We start from the raw sequence: 18,901 nt of genomic DNA on the forward strand, positions 1-18,901 counted from the left end.
ACTCTAACCTTAACCAACTTTGAAAGAGTGCCTAAGCTCAGTGTAGTTGCTGTTGTTGTTGACGAGTCGACTGAACTGCTGTTGCTGTGTTGCATTCTCTCTCTAAGAAGCCAACCCGAGAAATGCGGCTATGGAAAAAAACTGACATCGCGTCGGCCAATCAGAGAGCGTCTCCACGAAAATGCGGCTATGGAAATTCTTCACGGAAGTTCACGCTGCTGCCTAGACCGCTTCAAATCGCGCTCGGATTCCAACATAATAGTCATATTTCAACGCACAACGCCGTATGCACTGATTGGCTGTGACGGAGACAGCGATCAAACTGTGACGCGCACTCAGAGCGCTATCGCTTCTAGCCCGGGCGAGAAATACGAAAAAATTAAAAAAAACGTCACTTCCTGCTCATGAAAACAATGTTTTTTTAATTTAGATAATAACGTTATATTGTGCATTGGAAATACAAACATACTTAAAATGAGTAAATATTATTCATTTTAAACATGTTTATATTATTTATAGGGCTATAAAACACAAAAACGAAAAAGTTTTATTGTCTTCTTCTCTGATTTAACAGCAGCTGGCCAGCAGGTGGGTCGGCGCCCTTGCGCCCCTAGTGGCGAGCCGCCACTGCAATAGCATCTGCAAATGATTTATTGATCTTTTATGAATGTCTAACAAATCATTTGTTGAACATGAACAAATACACACACACACACACACACACACACACACAAACACACACTGTATGAATGTAATGTAATGAATCTTTACAGTAGGCTTATATTATTCTAATGACTTGTTTTATTAGGAAATGATTATATGGAAGTCATACTGTAGAACGTTAGGTTATGACTATAACCAAGTTCTGTTAACACTAGTGGACGCTCAGCGTCTCATTGCATATATCTCGCTTCAGCATATATATACTGAATAAATTTCAAAATGTACCTTTAAATGCCAGCATTCATCTGGCCACACCCCCATCCGCTTACCTACATAAGCAGGGGTGGTGCCACACACTCATCTCCGTCCCAACAAATTTCACCACAATGAAAAATCAAGGGCCGCAGCGGCGTCTAGACGCTGAGTGTCCACTAGTGTTAACAGAACTTGGTTATAGTCATAACCTAACGTTCTGTATCACACTAGCTCCCGCTCAGCGTCTCATTGCATAATAGGAGCTGAGCGGGAGCTAGAAGCTCGACAAATGTACCCCGCTGAGGCCCCCCACAACCATCAGATCAGGGAGGACCGAGCCCCCCCGACCCCCCCTAATGGAGGGCACCCCCCCTATTGGGGGCTTCACGGGAGGGCGACGGACACGACCGTGCGAAGAGGCACTCAAGCAACTCAACGCACAGGGTGAGCAGACCGTGGCTTGACCCCACGACTACACACACGCACAACCCGCATGCCACCCGGGAACGGAGGGAACAACCTCATTACTGCCCCCAGAATCACGGGGTCAAGGGCAAACCCAACCCCGTGGCAAGGCCGTAGCAGCGGAGCGCGAAGGAAGACCCAGACCCACCAAAGGGACTGGACCCCCTGGAACGGGGGCCCGGAGAAGTCCATGATGCCAGCATCAAGACCCCACCAGGTGGGGAGCTCCCGTAGCTCACCGCATATCTCGGCGCTATTTCTGCGTCTGGGAAAACCGTGCTCGTCACGGATCTGGGGGACACGAGTTCGATTCCCGGACCCGCCGTCATTTCTCAGAATGTCTTCCCCTGCTCTACATCCCATTTCAACCTGTTTCTGTCGGTCATGCTTGACCAGAAAAGCGATAAACGCTAAAAAATTTAGTTTTGAAGACCCCACCAGGTGGGCACTTAGTGACCCCGCCCCCCACATCGCCAGCGCATTCGGACAAAGGCCCCTCAGCCGAGCGGGCCCTGTCCCCCCAATAGTACACCGCCTGGCACACTGACCCTGCAGAACAGGCAGTCAGCATGGCCGTAAGCACACAAAAAAGGTTAACCAACGGAAGCAGGCAGCGCACCGGGGAAAACCCTAGCCTGGAGACTGCGGACGAGACAGGCGCAAGAGGGGACAGCTGAACACAGCCGCACCGGCGGAAGGGGCGTAAGCTGGCGTTGTTGCATGACCAAGTCTCCATTTAAAAAAACCCACCCCGAGGGGTTGAGGCAGAGAAGGCTGACACGATTGGCAGACGTCATGAACGTGCAGGGGCACCCTCAACCGGTGAACCCGGGAGTTGACACTGCTCCAACACACCAGGGAATCAACCACCTTGGTGTTACCCAATGCGGTGGTTGTTCCTATAACCCCTCAAGAAAAAAACTCCAAAACACACCTGCGGGTATACACCGGCTATACCGCAGTACAAGTGTTTCAGTTTTCAAAAAAGGGTTAACCCAGGCCTACGGGTCGACGAAACATGACTTCGGACCGGGCCCGGCGATACGGGAAGCACAGGTCTGTGATCTTAAACATGAAAAGAAGGCGCCACCCAGACGTTCGGGCGAACCGCGCCCGGTGGCCCACCCCCAGGGCGTGAGACCCCTCTACATATGTTCAGATCCATTCCGTCATCATCCCCCAGATATGAACGAGAATCCGTCGATAACCAAACCAGGTCGGCAGATTTGGTCGTCGGAAGAGGAAAAACCTCCATCCCAGTTGCTTTATAAAAAAGCCGTTTTAACCTCAAGCAACCAAGGCGTGCCAGTCAGTCGCCTGTTTACAGAACACCCCGAGCTAGCACTATACGTGCGTCGGGACACACCCACATCAATGAACAGGCTATTTAGACCTGTCATTGAATCCCCAAGGCGCCCAGGGGAACGACAAGAGGGGTGTGATACTTCCTAACTCCAACTCTTTTTAATAGAAAAGAAGGAAGCACCAACAGTATGTATCCCAGTCTACACAGCCGGGGGTAAATTTTTTTCACATTTTTACATCCCACCACCCTCCCATAGGAAGGAGACGGGAATCCCCAGAGAGACTTCCCACGCGAGCTGTACAGATTTAAAAGAATATATTGCACCTTGAGCCATGTAAAAAATTGGTTTTAGGGCTCTCCGGGGAGGAGGCACTGAACCCATACACACTCAATAATCGAATTGAATCGAATACATACACAATAGAGTAGGACTCCTTCTTGAGGGTCCACTCACCTTGACAATCTGAGGAGGAGGCTCTGTACTCTGAAGGAGGCTCCCTCACATGGAAGGAGAGTCCCAACTCACAGAAGGCCCGAATAGGAGCTTGGTGAGGGGGAGCCCTGACCACCCCCCGAAACAGATCCATCACATGGACCTGAACAGCACACGGAAGTCCTACCAACAGAGACGCGCACAGTGGCGTACTCTATGGCGGGGGAATTTCTGCGGTGCACACGCCCAATATTCCAGGCCGTGGGACCAGGAAACTCCCCCCCCCCCCCCTCACCCTGTAACGTGCTGAACCGCAATGTGACAGAACGTTGAAGGACAGGTGGGTTTACCCCTGACCAACAGAAAAAAGGGGGAGGAAAGGTTACCAGTTCACCCCTTTACGACCCCACACCCATGATACGATGTAATGACAAAAAGAGAGTATGACACAGTCATAGTCAGCTCCATGAAGCGTCTGACAACTTCACACAGCGCATGCGCTAACTTGCTATCTGATTTTTACTAAGGAAAAAACACAGAATAGAGAGGGCTCTCCAAGAGCCCCGGTACCAAACTTACACATGTGCTTCTGTGGCCAGTCCAACCCAGTTGTAGGTCACATGACACACACAACCCATCATCACCTACAAAAAATGGCAAAAACACTCTATAGAGGAACGCCGTTTTTCATAATGAGAGAATACATAATTCTCGATTAGTATCGGCCACAGGCCTTGCTAAGCACACACGAAAGCGACCAAACAATATTTTCTTTTAGGAAAATAAAGTTTCTCCAGCAGTTTTAGCACAACCTCAGCAATCAAGCTAAGGGTTACATCATATCTCTACCACACAGTGACACAATGTAGTGCAACAACATGTCTGAGAGGAGGATGAAGAAGTCCCCAGGGAACCGGGGGGAAAAACACAACCCTCCTACTTTACCCTTAATACGGCCAGTTGAACAGGTAAACCTGTTAATATGTGAACACACTGTTCATTGTCATTACAGGCTGAGAGAAGAATAATTCTTTACTCATATGTCACTAAGCATAGCTTTATAGGTTAGTTTAACCCCCTTAGTTGAGAGTGCTCGGTACAAGAACACACATGATGTTTCTCAACACAACAAACCAGATCATTTTCACATCTGTAATAAACAACCCTATTTGCATGGAGAAGCTAATACCAGTGACAAGACAATTCACACATAACTCGCATCGTATCCTAAATGTAGTGCAGCAACACTCGTTTTGGAAAACATCGTTATTTACAAAACATTTAGAAGGGAAAGCAAGAAGACGTGCTCAAGGTCTGGTCCAGACCTTGCCTACCCGGAGCGTAGATCAAGCGAAGTGCAGTCTCAAGGCACCGTAGTAAACACAGCCGTTCTGTGTTGTCGATCTGGGCAGCGTCGCCGCTCCATCCCGTCGCTACGGCCCCCCTTGTTGACGCAGTCCTTGCCGTCCTGGCCCAGGGCAGGTTCGACGAACATCCTCTGTCAAAGATGACGTCGTAGTCAAGAGTGTTTAAAACATGTTATAATCAAAGCACGTTCAACAGAATAGCATTAAGCTAACGGCCGCTCTAACCGTCGGGCGCTGCCGCCCCTGCCCGCGAGACGCCGAGCGAACGGCGCACGCGACCAGAGGGGAGACTTCGAATCCCCCCCGCCTCTCCCCGTGAGGGAGAGGGGAGTTGGGAACCGCGGCGGCGCGCGAGGGGCCGGAGCCACCCCGCGCTGGGCCTCGGCCGATAGCAGCAAGCTAACGTTTCCTAGCCTAGCCTAGGCAGGCCACGACTAGCACGCAAGCTAACGTTTCCTAGCCTAGTGATCACAGCAGGCTAGCGCCGCAGCTAACAGCTGACTGGCTAACAGTAGGACACCACTAGTACGTAAGCTAAGCAGCTATCACCTGAACTTGTACACAATGATATAACACTCACTCAGACAGGCCGCCGTTCTGAAACCATCCTCACTTTTTAAGAGAAAAGAGAAACAAGATGTTAACACAGTTTTACAACGGTGATTTTACCAACACCCGACGGAGCCAGCACAATACCCAACTGGCCTGTGTAGCTGACTTGAACACAGATCTTCTGCTAATGAACATCCATGCCCATATTTCCTCGTGAGGGAATACTCTCATTTGGATATGAAAGACGGGGCCTACACGGTGACAGAGAAAACATCCACTCGTCCAGAAAACACAGGGATCACCAGTGTTAATGGTCGTGGCCCACTAGTTAACTATAATGGGCTTCAGATCAAGGTCTTCCGCTGTTGCCTAAGAGGCTGAACAAAAGACCTTAATCTGGGGCCGGTGTTCGTAAACATTGTCAGCCAGCCCCCAAAGCACTAACAGACAAGTGGAGCCGCAAGCAAAACATCACTCACCAACCTGGAACTCACCGCTTCTCACAACAGCGGCGCGTCCTACAGTTCAGCTGTGTCCTGAAAGGTTTTACCGCAATCCAGCCACAGCAAGGAACTGCAGTTGAGAGGCATGCAGCGGGGTGCTCCCAATACGAAAACCGGTGGAGGATTTTAGAATGATCACCATCTTCCAGACACTCCAGTGACGAAGACAATATCGCCGTATTTTCTCGAAAATAGTGAGAGAGAAAATAAAGATATGATGTCAACGTATCTCCTTGTTCTTCCTTTCCTCAGAGTAAATATTTTTCTCCACATCAAGTGGGCATATGAGCAACACGTTGCTTGTGATGAAATTTGAGAAGGAGATGAGTGTGTGGCACCACCCCTGCTTATGTAGGTAAGCGGATGGGGGTGTGGCCAGATGAATGCTGGCATTTAAAGGTACATTTGAAATGTATTCAGTATATATATGCTGAAGCGAGATATATGCAATGAGCGGGAGCTAGTGTGATACAGAACTGTGTGTGTGTGTGTGCGCTGAGTGCATCTTTTTAATTTATTTATTTTCTGATATGGTTCGTTGAGTCATGACTATAAATGTAAATGTAATTGTTAATGATACAAATATTGTTGTATTATTATTGTTATAATTATTTAATTCCAACGATATCTCAGAATCGAAGTGACCACAATCATCATTATTTATCAGAAATTAAGCCTTTAACCAGTTTAATCACCTGTGCATTGTATGTTACTATTGCACTTTACTGTTACATTTTCACTCTGGTTGGATGCCAAATTTATTTCCGTTGTATTGTACATTTTAATCTAATCTAATTTAATTCTGGGAGATTATAAGATTATTATTATCATTTGGAGTCGCAAATTGCTTTTGCGCTATGGAGCGCACGTGTGCATGTGTGTGTGTGTGTGTTTGTGTATACAGTATCCTTACATCAGCTGCTGCATCGTTAATAAGCTATAGATTTATATAGAATTTGTTAATCTATTCTTAGTCTATTCCATATATCCATGCAATTGGTTGTAGTTCCTATTCATTTAGTTTGTGTAATGCTCACAATGCCTCATTGAGTCATGACTATAAATGCTAAGCGTAATTGTTAATGATACTAATATTGTCGTATTTATTATTATAATTATTTTATTTAATCTAATCGAATTGTGATCAGTCGCAAATCACTTCCGCTCTACCTGTTGAATACAAGGGTCAGCACAGAAGAGATGCAATGCTGCAGACCCTCTCACTTCTGTTTTGCACACAGCCCTGGCCTTATAAGGAGCTGGCGGGGCGTATCTGTATGCAAATTCAGGTGTACGGGAACGTGCTTCCAGTTTAAGAATGAGTCACATCAGTTCATTCAGCGGAGCACAGCTGCAAACATTTTGCCCATTTACGAAGACCGTTTCACACATTCAGGAATCTGGAGGAGGATTTTTGTAAATTTGTTAGTATGATAGTAAGATATTTACAAAGGTACTTAAGAAAACATTTTGTGATACAAAAGCCTCTGCTCCTCTCCTTCCTTCCTCTCCAAGAAATTGTATTTATTACGTCCTAGAATAAAATACACCAGCATCACACATCTTAACTCTTTAACTCAATAACTCCCAAAGCAAATACATTTTCACAAGATGGTTTATAGTTTTTGGATGTGTGAGATTATGGGTGTAATAAATCAGCTTTATTTTAAAATGCTGTTAATCTGTAGACCGTTTTTGCCTAAAGGTACATGCCTAAGTAAATGGAAGATTGCACCACTTCTGCAAGGTCAATTTCCATGTTCTTGGTATCTAGGAACATCTAGGGACCTGGGGGTATGTATTTCCAGTGTCAGAAATATTGTTGTCTGTTACTAGGCTGAGTAAATTGTAAGGAAGAAAAGGATAATATAAATTATGATTTATGATTTTTGCATCTTTGATCAAAAATGTATACGGGTAGGAGAAAATGCTCACTGAGCTCATTCACCACCTTATTGAGATCATGTGTACAAAAAATCTAAGCAAATGAACCGCGGGAAGATGATTAAACAGAATAATTTGTAGATACGGTAATTAATGATAATCGACTTTAATTATAAATTCATATTTGACCTTGAACTTGACCTTATTATGGCCAAATCATACATATATGGATAGGGAAAATGCTCCTCTTGCCAATGTTGAATCTGGATTTAGTAATTTCTTGCGGTTTTTACGATAATTAGCATTTTCCGCTAAATTTGTATTTCCGATAAATCGTATAAAACATCGGTAAAAATGAAAATATACACTTTGACTACTGTTTTTGATAGGGTTATGGTCTTTACTCTTGGCTACAAAAAAATATATATTTAAAAACATTGACCTCTTAACATCCAAGGGCCCACATGTGGACGATTCTTTGCCGACCTCTAGTGGCTCGGGTGTGCATTTCTTTTAATACAATATATAGATTTGTATTTGTTACCTGTCGATTGCCCTTTCAGGTGACAAAATCCGTTCAGCGGTTCTCAAGTTACATGCCGATATGTGAGGCGTGCCCCAAAGTACGCAAAAGTACACATTACCACCCCCGACTCCCGGGGCTCTAGCTCCGTCAATCATTTGGCGATCTCGAAAATCTTTGCACAGGGTTGTAGCCAATGACTGTGGCTTTCCAATGATACCCCATGATATGATAATTGGGGATCTAATACGGTCTCTATTGATCGATTTATGATAAAGAAAAGCAGGGTCCCCCTATAGGGGGACCTTAAAGGCCAACTTGCAGGTTGTATTTTTGTTCAATAAACAATGTGGACTAGGCCAACTGTGACTTTCATGAAAAAGAAAAAAAAATATTGAAATTGACACAGTTTTTGCGTTTTTATCAAACATTTTGTCTGCCCAACACAATCACCATGCACGTAGGGCTGGGCGATATAACGATAACGATAAATATCGCGATATATTTTAATAATCGATATCGAATATCGAAATAAAAAAAAATCGAAAAATCGTTTTTTTTTTTTTTGTGACCTGCAACAGGGCAGTTTTAAAACCAGAGACAGTGGACAGACTTGTCTTTCTTGCCTGCAACTTAAAGTAATGGCTTTGCTTGTCCAAAGCAACTAGCCGAGGAGTAATGAATGAAAATGTATCTGTTTCACCTAACAACACTATTGCTCCGTGATCATAGCCATCCATCTCTAAAGCTAACCACTATTTGTAAAAGCCACAACCATGTTACCATATTTGTACTAATGAAAATCATTGTTTCAAGTTTCAAGTTTCAAGTTTCTTTAATAGTTGTCATACAGAAGTACAGAATACTTTTATACAAAATGCTTCTTACTGTTACGCTCCAGAGACTGTGCTAGACAAGATAAGTATCAAATAACATAGTATAGCATGTAAATTAGAAGTAGAAAATGAGGTCACAGTGTTCAGTATAGACATATGTACAATGTTCGATGCAGAATAGACGTAACTGAGTTACCATATAATATACAATACTATTGTTACAAAGGGTCAGATTAAACCGAATATATATATTTATTGCTTGAGATCCCTTGTATAATATTTGTATATCGTTTGATATCCCTTGTATATTATTTGTATATATACACGGAATATCCCTTTACCTGGGTACAAACCAGACCATAATATTCGCTCTCCTATTGGACAGCGACCCCTAGGCGCCAACGACCATACCCCCAACGGCAAGTTCAAAGGCAACTCCAGGCATGTCTCAACATGTCCAGGGTTTGCGCAGTAATACGAGACAGAACTGAGGTTGGCACTAGATAATTCACCTTACGTATAAATACGGCGAAGGTGTACACAGCAGCACTTGTCTTCTAAACCTTGATACCTTCACCACGAGACAACGTGCAGTGAAGTGAGCAACTTTGCCTCTGAATATAGCCTTGAGAACCGCGTGCGAATAGATTGCTAAAGTGTCAGAGTTTAACGCAGTACCGTTGAGTTCGACTTATTCTAATGTGAAGTAATAGTCTATCATTTATAGTGTATCGTGCGGCTACCGTTCTTCAGTGACCAGCATTACCACCGGTTCGTCGTGTATATAGCTAGTGCACTTATCCAGGCTGGGCGGCCTAAACTCGTGCCCCCACCCGAGGATTCCTAGACGAGAACCGTTGGATATGTACACCGGAGAACCTACACTGGCGACTGCAGAAGCTTTTCTGGTTGGATTATATTGCTTTGGTACCGTGACTGCTGGAGCAGAGAACCGTCGACCCCACTATCGTTTGGGATCTACCCCCGTGAGGATCATCACTCGAGCCCGCCTCTAGGAAGAGGCTGGCTAGCTGTCTTCCATGCTGTCGAGCATACTGGATTATAGCTGTTGCTTTGTCTACTGATCAAGGGAGTACTGCACTGGCTCCTGTATCTGGAACCTCGTTATTCCTCGTTGACCCAGACTTTGTACCCGAACATTCCTCTACCCGGCCGGCCTTACACCCGGAGGGAACCCCCCAGTGTCTCCAGCTGGTACTAGTGTGCCCTATGTAATTGCTATACCACAGGTGGCGTCAGTTTAGACCCATCTTAGTATTCATACTATTCTCATTGACTTACGCTCTTGACTTACTTTACGTGTGTTCTTCGCCATACAAGCGCAAGCATAATTCTCAATCTGTAACCTAACGTTGCTTTGATAATAATAAATACCCTCTAAATAGTACTTTATGTGTCATTGCCGTATTCTTGTGTGGGTGTTCACCATATATATTCATGTACTGTATGGCCAGTAATTAAAGTACATAACTAGTAGTGGTTTAATATACCATACTCTTCAATACAGTCAGGGAATTGTACCCCTCAGTTACAACTATGCAGTGTACTAATATACAATACTATATAGTGCAAAGCAGAAATGGGATGAGGTACAATTTAGGTACAATTTACAGTAAGGTGTACGAGTTGTAGTGCAATCCTTTATCAATAAATATAAAGTGTGGGGAGTGGGTGCTACAGTGTGTTTGTTTAAAGTGAGTGTGTGCTATAAAGTGTGGGGAGTGGGTGCTACAGTGTGTTTGTTTAAAGTGGGTGTGTGCGTGTGGATGTGTGTGCTATGTGCGTTTGATGGTTGTTGTGTAGTGTTCATTGTTCGTTGAGCAGCCTGATGGCCTGGGTATAGAAGCTTCTTCTGAGTCTTTCTGTGCTCGCCTTGAGACTCCGGTATCGCTTGCCTGACCGCAGCAGTTCAAAGAGGCAGTTGTTCCGGTGACTGGAGTCCTTAATGATTATCTTAGCCTTGCCCCTGCACCGCTTGTTGTAAATGTTCTGGAGGGTGGGGAGCCCCCCTCCAATTGTGCGTTCGGCTGAACGCGTCACTCTTTGTAGTCTGCTTCGGTCTTGTGCAGTGCTATTCCAAAACCAGGAGGTGATGTTGCCAGTCAGGATGCTCTCTATTGTACATGAGTAGAAGTTCTTAAGGATCTTCTGACTGACTTGGAACTTCCTTAGGCGCCTGAGGAAGTAGAGGCGTTGTCGTGCCTTCTTCACAACACTGTCAATGTGTGTGGTCCATGTCAAGTCCTCGGATATGTAGGCTCTGAGGTACTTAAAGCTGTTCACTCTCTCAACCGGTGCCCCGTCGATGCTGAGGGGGCTGTAGTCCTTGACCCCCAACCTCCTGAAGTCCACAATCATCTCCTTTGTTTTGCCGACGTTCAGGGAGAGGCTGTTTTCCTGGCACCATCCCGCCAGGACCTTGACCTCATCCAGGTAGGCCCTCTCGTCGTTTGCAGAGATCAGGCCCACCACCACTGTGTCGTCAGCAAATTTGATGATTGTGTTGCTACTCCGCTGAGCCACACAGTCGTGTGTGTACAGGGAGTAGAGGAGGGGACTCAGAACACAGCCCTGGGGGGCCCCTATGTTGAGGGTGATGGATGAGGAGGTGCAGTTGCCTGCTCTCACCACCTGGGGTCTGCCCATCAAGAAGTCCAAGACCCACTGGCAGAGGTCATAGTTCAAGCCCACGTCCCTGAGCTTGGCTATGAGTTTGGAGGGGACTATGGTATTGAATGCCGAGCTGTAGTCGATGTGTCGTTGTACATATTGTGTATACACCGTTAGAAGCTAGCTAAGTTAGCTAACGTAGCTTAGCTTAGCTTGGTAGCCGAAACTCATAACATCACCCGATTTAAAATGGTTCTCTCCTCTTTGTATACCTTTGTCCTCACAAGTATTATGCCAGGGAACTTATGGACACGACAATAGTAGTAGTTATAAGGTGTTTGAGCTTGTAGCGTTAGTTAGCTCATAGCTATCGTCACTGATGCACCGAGTGCAGCTAAAGGGGCTACTATCGTATCAACATGGCGGGGCGCATAGCTTGCTAGCCAGCATTCTCGAAACTCCTAACATCACCCGATTTAAAATGGTGTGTGTGCAGTGCTTTGCCCCACATGTCTGAGAAGAGGACCTACACATTTTACTTGTTCCCAAAACTCTTTTACATGCACGACAGTAGACATAATGCTAACGTTAGCGGGGTAACGTTAGCCAGAGCCATATAGCCAGCTTGATACTATGACCCGGGGATAAGGCGACAGCCCACGGACCAGTAGCGCTGCTGTACTGAACAACAGGCTGCCTAGTGGTAAAGGTAGTTCTTTTTTTACGACATTAAAAACATTATAACTACCTTGTTTCAACCAGTTGTAGCTGGTCCATCAAAGTCTCCCAACGATTAAACCCATTTGCGTCTTGTAAGGCGTCCATTTGGATCAAGGAAATAGCTTTCTGCACTCGTCAAAACTCCTTGTAGTGGATCAGAAATAGGGGAAAGTTGCCTCGCGTGACGTCATGGCCCTGATATCTCTGATAAGCTTTTTTGATTCACGCGTGCATGTTATTCGTGCGTGGACCTTTTTACCCCTTTCGGAGTGGCATTTCCGGCGTCAAATGGATTTTTCTTTTTTAATTAGATACCAATGATGTAAACTACCCATAATTGAAGAGTAGGGTTTAACTAGAGCCATATGAAATCCGTTTTATTATTTTCCAAATTCCATTTTATTTTTTCCCAAATTCCATTTTTTCCGTTTTAATATTTCAGAATTCTGTATTTTGGTTTTATATGCTCATTTTACCATCAGAAATAGTGTATAATAAGTGGGAATGAATAAATGTCCACAATTGAATAAGATATAACAGTCCATTTAATGTTTTTAAGTGCTGCAACTCAGAAATACAGTTCAATTTTACACAATATTTTTCAATTAATATTGTGACAAAATAAAAATACATATTTCAAGTGTAAACAATAGATACAGCTAGCTACTACTGACATTATCACAATGACAATGTCAGTAACCTAGCTATATCTATTATATTGTGATGAAATATAGTAATGCATAATTTAGGCACCTTTAGTTTAGTTTATTTCGTTTATAAATTACAGTGTATAATGACAATCGTTTGCATTAAACAAATGGATGGGTGCACTAGATTTAGCAAGAAGCTATCATTTCCATCTATAGTCCTATGTACTGTAACGTTTCATAGCTATTTAAGTTTATTTAGATTATAAAGGGCAGTATATAATGACAATCATTTGCATTAAACAAATGGATGGGTGCACCAGATTTAGCTAGAACTTCTAGAAGCTATCATTTCCATCTATAGTCCTATAACGTTACATAGCTATTTAAGTGTATTTAGTTTATAAAGGGCAGTGTATAATGACAATCGTTTGCATTAAACAAATGGATGGGTGCACTAGATTTAGCTAGAAGCTATCATGACCTAACGTTATAGCTATTTAATCACAATAGTGTCGCAAGTGTTTTTGCGGGTCCAGTCCACGGAACGTTGACAGAATTAGCAAAACACCTTATCACCGGAGGCATAAAAGTCATTAGGATACTGTTCTGCTCTGAATTGAGGGCTTATTGTGGAATTGTTTAGCTTCTTGACGATGTTAACACTAAAGCAGCCAGACGCTTGAGCACCGCGGCTGTGTTGTGTGTAACACGCTGTAGCGTCCCCGCCTCCCCGGTCGCGTGTGCACCAAACGTTCCACCCAAAAACGAAATTTCAGTCCAGATTAGGCCAAATTCTGCAATATTCCACGTTTTGCAGTTGATTCCATTTTTATTGGTTAATTCCGCGATTCCGTCCGCGATTCCGTGAACGCGGATTTCATATGGCTCTAGGTTTAACCTGCAAGTTGGGCTTTAAGGATTAACAGGTAGAACACCTATTGTGAATGTTCAGAAGAGGGTGAGATGTGGACCTCATTCTAAGTATTTCTATAAATATATGGGACCTGTGACACAGTATCTCTGCGTAATATTGCTAACCCGCTCATCTTGTGTCTAATATCACGCTAACTCGATCATCTTGTGTCTAATATCATGCTAACCTGCTCGTCTTGTGACTAATATCATGCTAACCCGCTCATCTTGTGACTAATATTACACTAACCCGCTCATCTTGTGTCTAATATCACGCTAACCCGCTCATCTTGTGTCTAATATCACGCTAACCCGCTCATCTTGTATCTAATATCACGCTAACCCGCTCATCTTGTGTCTAATATCACGCTAACCCGCTCATCTTGTGTCTAATATCACGCTAACCCGCTCATCTTGTGTCTAATATCACGCTAACCCGCTCATCTTGTGTCTAATATCACGCTAACCCGCTCATCTTGTGTCTCCTCAGGGGGTCGACTCCTGTTCCTGGTGATGTGGCTGAACCTGGTGCCTCGAGCTGACAGCTGCCCTGCCAAATGTGTTTGCTACAGTGAGCCTAAGCCCACCGTGGCCTGCCAACAACAAGGACTATTCTCCATCCCCACCGAGATCCCAGTACGGAGCCAACGGATATTCCTCCAGAGCAACAAGTTGACGGTGGTGAGGTCAACCAGCTTCAGCTCCTGCCAGAACCTCACTGTCCTGTGGCTTTACTCCAACAACATCAGCCACATTGAGGCTGGGGCTTTCTATGGCCTGGAGAGGCTGGAGGAGTTGGACATCGGGGACAATAGCAACCTCCGCACCATCAGCCCCACGGCCTTCAGGGGTCTGACCAAGCTCCACACCCTCCACCTTCACAGGTGTGGCTTGTCTGAGCTTCCCGTCGGGGTGTTCCGAGGAATGTTCTCCCTACAGTACCTTTACCTGCAGGACAATAACATTCTGACCCTCCACGATGACACTTTCCTGGACCTGGCCAACCTCACCTATCTCTACCTGCACAACAACAAGATCAGGATGGTGACGGACAACATGTTCCATGGCCTAATCAACCTGGACCGGCTGCTGCTGCACCAGAACAGGGTGATCTATGTCCAGCAGAAGGCGTTCAGCGATCTGGGCAAACTAAAGTCCCTGTTTCTGTTCTACAACAATCTCACTGTCTTGACAGGGGAGACCATGGACGAGTTGGTGTCCCTCCAGTATCTACGGCTGAATGGGAACCAGTGGATATGTGACTGTCGAGCCAGGTCCTTATGGGACTGGTTCAAACGCTTCAAAGGTTCCAGCTCTGAGCTGGAGTGCAATGTTCCACTGGATCTGGCAGGGAAGGACCTGAAAAAGCTGAAGAGCGACGATTTGGAGGGGTGTGTGGAGACGCCTCAGATCCAGACCAACCTCTTCAGCTCCAAGACCCGGTCCGGGAAGTTCCCCTCCACCGAACCCCCCCTGGGGGAGGCCGTTCCTAGGTGTTGTCTCGCGGATAACGATAAGTCCTCTATCCTATCAGGCAAAAGCCGTCAGATCACCAACAACCCGCAGAAGGAGAAGGAGAACATATCCAAGACCAAATTCAAGGAGCCTGAACGAACGAAAAATGAGACCCGGAACAAGCAGAGCGACGGACCATTGGGGACCTTATCCAATGGCCTGGATAAATCTTTGGAAACGATAAATCCTGACCTTATAGACAATCTGGAACCCTCCACAGCTCCAAACAAAAAGAAAAAGAAGTGCTCCAAAAAGCCCAAATCGGACACTCACTGTCTCAAGGGTCGTGGATCCACAGTGCAGGTGCTGAGCGTTGTCTTCATTCTTCCGATCTGGATTTCCCTAGCCATGTCTTAGGGCTCCTGATCTGGATTTCTCTAGCCATGTCTTAGGGCTCCTGATCTGGATTTCTCTAGCCATGTCTTAGGGCTCCTGAACTGGATTTCTCTAGCCATGTTTTAGGGCTCCTGATCTGGATTTCTCTAGCGATGTCTTAGGGCTCCTGATCTGGATTTCTCTAGCCATGTCTTAGGGCTCATGATTTGGATTTCACTAGCCATGTCTTAGGGCTCCTGATCTGGATTTCTCTAACCTTGTCTTAGGGCTCCTGATCTGGATTTCTCTAGCCATGTCTTAGAAGTGATCACATTCTAAAACAACAGGCCTCACAGACGGTTGACGCTCATGACAATAATGGAGATTCTGCAGTGGCTTTCAACGGGCAGTGACTGGAAAGTCAAGAAGTCATGCCAACCTGGCAGGGGGGAGGCAAATGAACTACAGTAAGAATACTAAAGACATTAGAATACATTTAGCAAAAATGGATGCCTTTACAGAACACTTCAGATCTAATGTATATAATGAATCAGTGCCCAAAATTGTTTGTTCTGTATGTACTTAACTGTATGTACTTAACTGTACCGTGTCTAAGCTACACTATGGAGATTATCCTTCCTTTTTCCCTCTCAAAAAGCTTTTACTGCAACGCCAGTGACTGCATAGACAGACTACCGGAAACAAACAAAAACAAACAACAAAAAAGAAAAACAGGAAATCAAGAGCGCCGAACGCACACAAAGAATGTTATAGGTCTGTCGAAGAACGATCTCCATCCCCCCATTATTTATTCAAAAGTGATGCATTCGTTGGGTACTGTTATGTTTTTTTATGTTTATACATAAGTTCTTCAGTAAAAGGCTAAATGTTTTCTCTCCCCAGATTTCAGTTCTATTTTCATGACCGGAAGGATAGGGGTGTTTACTGAAAGAATGCTGTCAAATTGTTCATGGAGATTGCAAGGGAACCATAGATATGCATTTTATTTTACTTGTGTACAAGTATGAATATATTATGAATAAAGTTCTTATTTCATAGATGTCTTTGTTATATGGGTGAGTTATTTCCTGGTAAAGCAGGACATCTGGCCTCACAATACGGCGATGCATGACACAATGACACTGTATAATCTGAAAGTATGCGACACTCAGGTGTGTGTTGCGTATTCATGAGGGAAAACTCATTGTGCATCGTAGCTCATACGGATCTGCACTTCCACCGGTGTTTTAATGAGGTGAGAATAATTATATGTAACCGCAGGGCATGTTAGATCACGACAGCATTACTGTTGTGAATGCTTTTTAAATCCACTACGAGCAAAACGGTGTCGGAGCTTGTTGCAACTAACCCAACCGTATGGCGAGCAGAACAACATGCTTCCAGCGTCTCCAGGACAGATGGTGGGCCTCTACTGCAGTGTGTTCCTTGTCCGGATGAGGTGGGTGGACTTTATGGATGAGGGGGTGTGGGTGGTAGAGGGCGATGACCGGGTGCTTTGTCAGGTCTGGCCTGATCTCAAGCCTGATCTCAAGCCTGACTACTCAATGTTTAGTTCTCTCTCAGCCTCAACAGGACGTTGGCAGCGCTGAGTGTAAATGGTAAATAAATGGTAAATGGCGGCATTTATATAACAGCTTTCATCCAAAGCGCTTTACAATTTGTTCCTCAAATTTTTACCCATTCACTAACACATTCACACACCGACGGTGGAGGCAACCATGCAAGGTGCCGACCTGCTCATCGGGAGCAATTATGGGTTTGCTCAAGGACACTTCGACACGCTGCCCGGGCGGAGCGAGAAACGAACCGGGAACCTCCGGATTACCAGACGACTGCTCTACCTCCAGAGCCTCATATAGTGTGTGGCTTGGCCAAAGAGTGAGTCAGCTTGTGGAGAAGAGCCCGTTCATCTGCTGCTATAGACACACAGGGCTGGGTCTCCTATAGACCTGTTTGCTGTTTACAAACATACCGTGTTCAAGCCAATCAGCAATACCAGCAATATCAGCAAAAAGAAGGTATGACAGGCCTCGATGGAGAAACCATGGCACCCCCCTGACTAATAGGTGTTTCAAACGAAAATGGCTGGGTGTCCTTTTGCCAAATCAGCATGTGAGTGTGAGTCTTTCACCTTTTACATATCTAGCTTTGGCATGGATTGATTGTTTAGATCGCTATCATGGCTAACAAATGCAAATATATTGTAGTCTGCCCCGTTGTTCTGACCAGGATACGTTAATTTGGCCACATTGATGCGTATACAGAGTATATTGATCACCTTTCACTCTTTTGCTACTACCTGTAGGGCTGAGCTCAAACATTCAAAGGTTCGGACCTTCACTCATTACGTTGGCACTCGAATCTTAATGAATGGATTCGAACCGCAGTTTTTCTTTTCTTTTCTTTTAAATTTCTTTTCTTTTTAGTTTTTTTTATTTATTTATTTATTTTACACGAAAAATATATATCAGAATGTGATATCAGAATATCACAGTACTATGTTGTGTTTACAATAATTTGAAAGTCATGAGAGTCACACACGAACACAGACACAACACAGTCTAGTCGAGATGAGGAGGGGTCACCAGTCTGTCATACATTATCAGGAAATGAATCAATCATACAAAATAAGAGAGAGACTCACTCACACTCACCAGTCTTATTTCATAATACAACGTTTCCGAATGTATGTTTGGATTAAACCAAGTGTATGCAGTGATGCTGAACTTTCCCAGCGGAACACAAGTTACTTAACGTTACACAGTTATGTTATGGTCATTAAGCTATGCACGTTTAGCTTGCTGACCTTAAGATAGCAGGAGCCGTCAGCTAACAAAGATTCACAAAATGGATTACTATCCAAACGTTATTGAAGCCTCCTGTGACCATTAAGTAGGTACTACTACTTTTAATAACCATTTTTGACCGCAGCAATATGCGCATGGGTTCTACGTTATATGCGTAAATGTGCGCTATGTCCGTAAAGTCAAGACTCAACCATAAAAACTATATAGGAGCAAATTTTTTGCATGATTAAAAACAATGGTTCGAACGTCCGTTCGAAAAACCCTGCCAAAATTTCGAATCCCAACAGGCTTCGGGGACAGCTCTAACTACCTGCACTTACAGCTTTACCTTTCACTTTGAACTTTTTTTTCATGGCCCTAATAATAACCCATTGTGTTATTAACGTACCAGGCCTCCGTTTGATCTGCGGTACATTACGTTATCAGATTATCGCCGTTCCCATCTCTCTCAGGGCTTTTAGAGAAGATCAGGCAAGTCAATGTTGCAGTACACGAGCCAAAACAAGCTACTCAAACTGCGATGCCATCTATGTGCTGTGTTTC

At 44.6% G+C, this 18,901-nt stretch overlaps 1 protein-coding gene across 1 annotated transcript in view; it reads left to right on the forward strand.

Moving 5' to 3' along the window:
* rtn4r (reticulon 4 receptor) overlaps positions 1-15,692 on the forward strand; it is a 93,980-nt gene extending 78,288 nt beyond the window's left edge. The window contains exon 2 of the mRNA XM_084307912.1: positions 14,191-15,692. Within this exon, the coding sequence (XP_084164038.1) occupies positions 14,191-15,572 (1,382 nt within the window). The 3' untranslated portion in view covers positions 15,573-15,692. The remainder of the gene's footprint in view (positions 1-14,190) is intronic.
* The last annotated feature ends 3,209 nt before the right edge of the window (positions 15,693-18,901 follow it).

This window comes from Notolepis coatsorum (assembly GCF_963971535.1).
Source record: "Notolepis coatsorum genome assembly, chromosome: 2".
NCBI lineage: Eukaryota > Metazoa > Chordata > Actinopteri > Aulopiformes > Paralepididae > Notolepis > Notolepis coatsorum.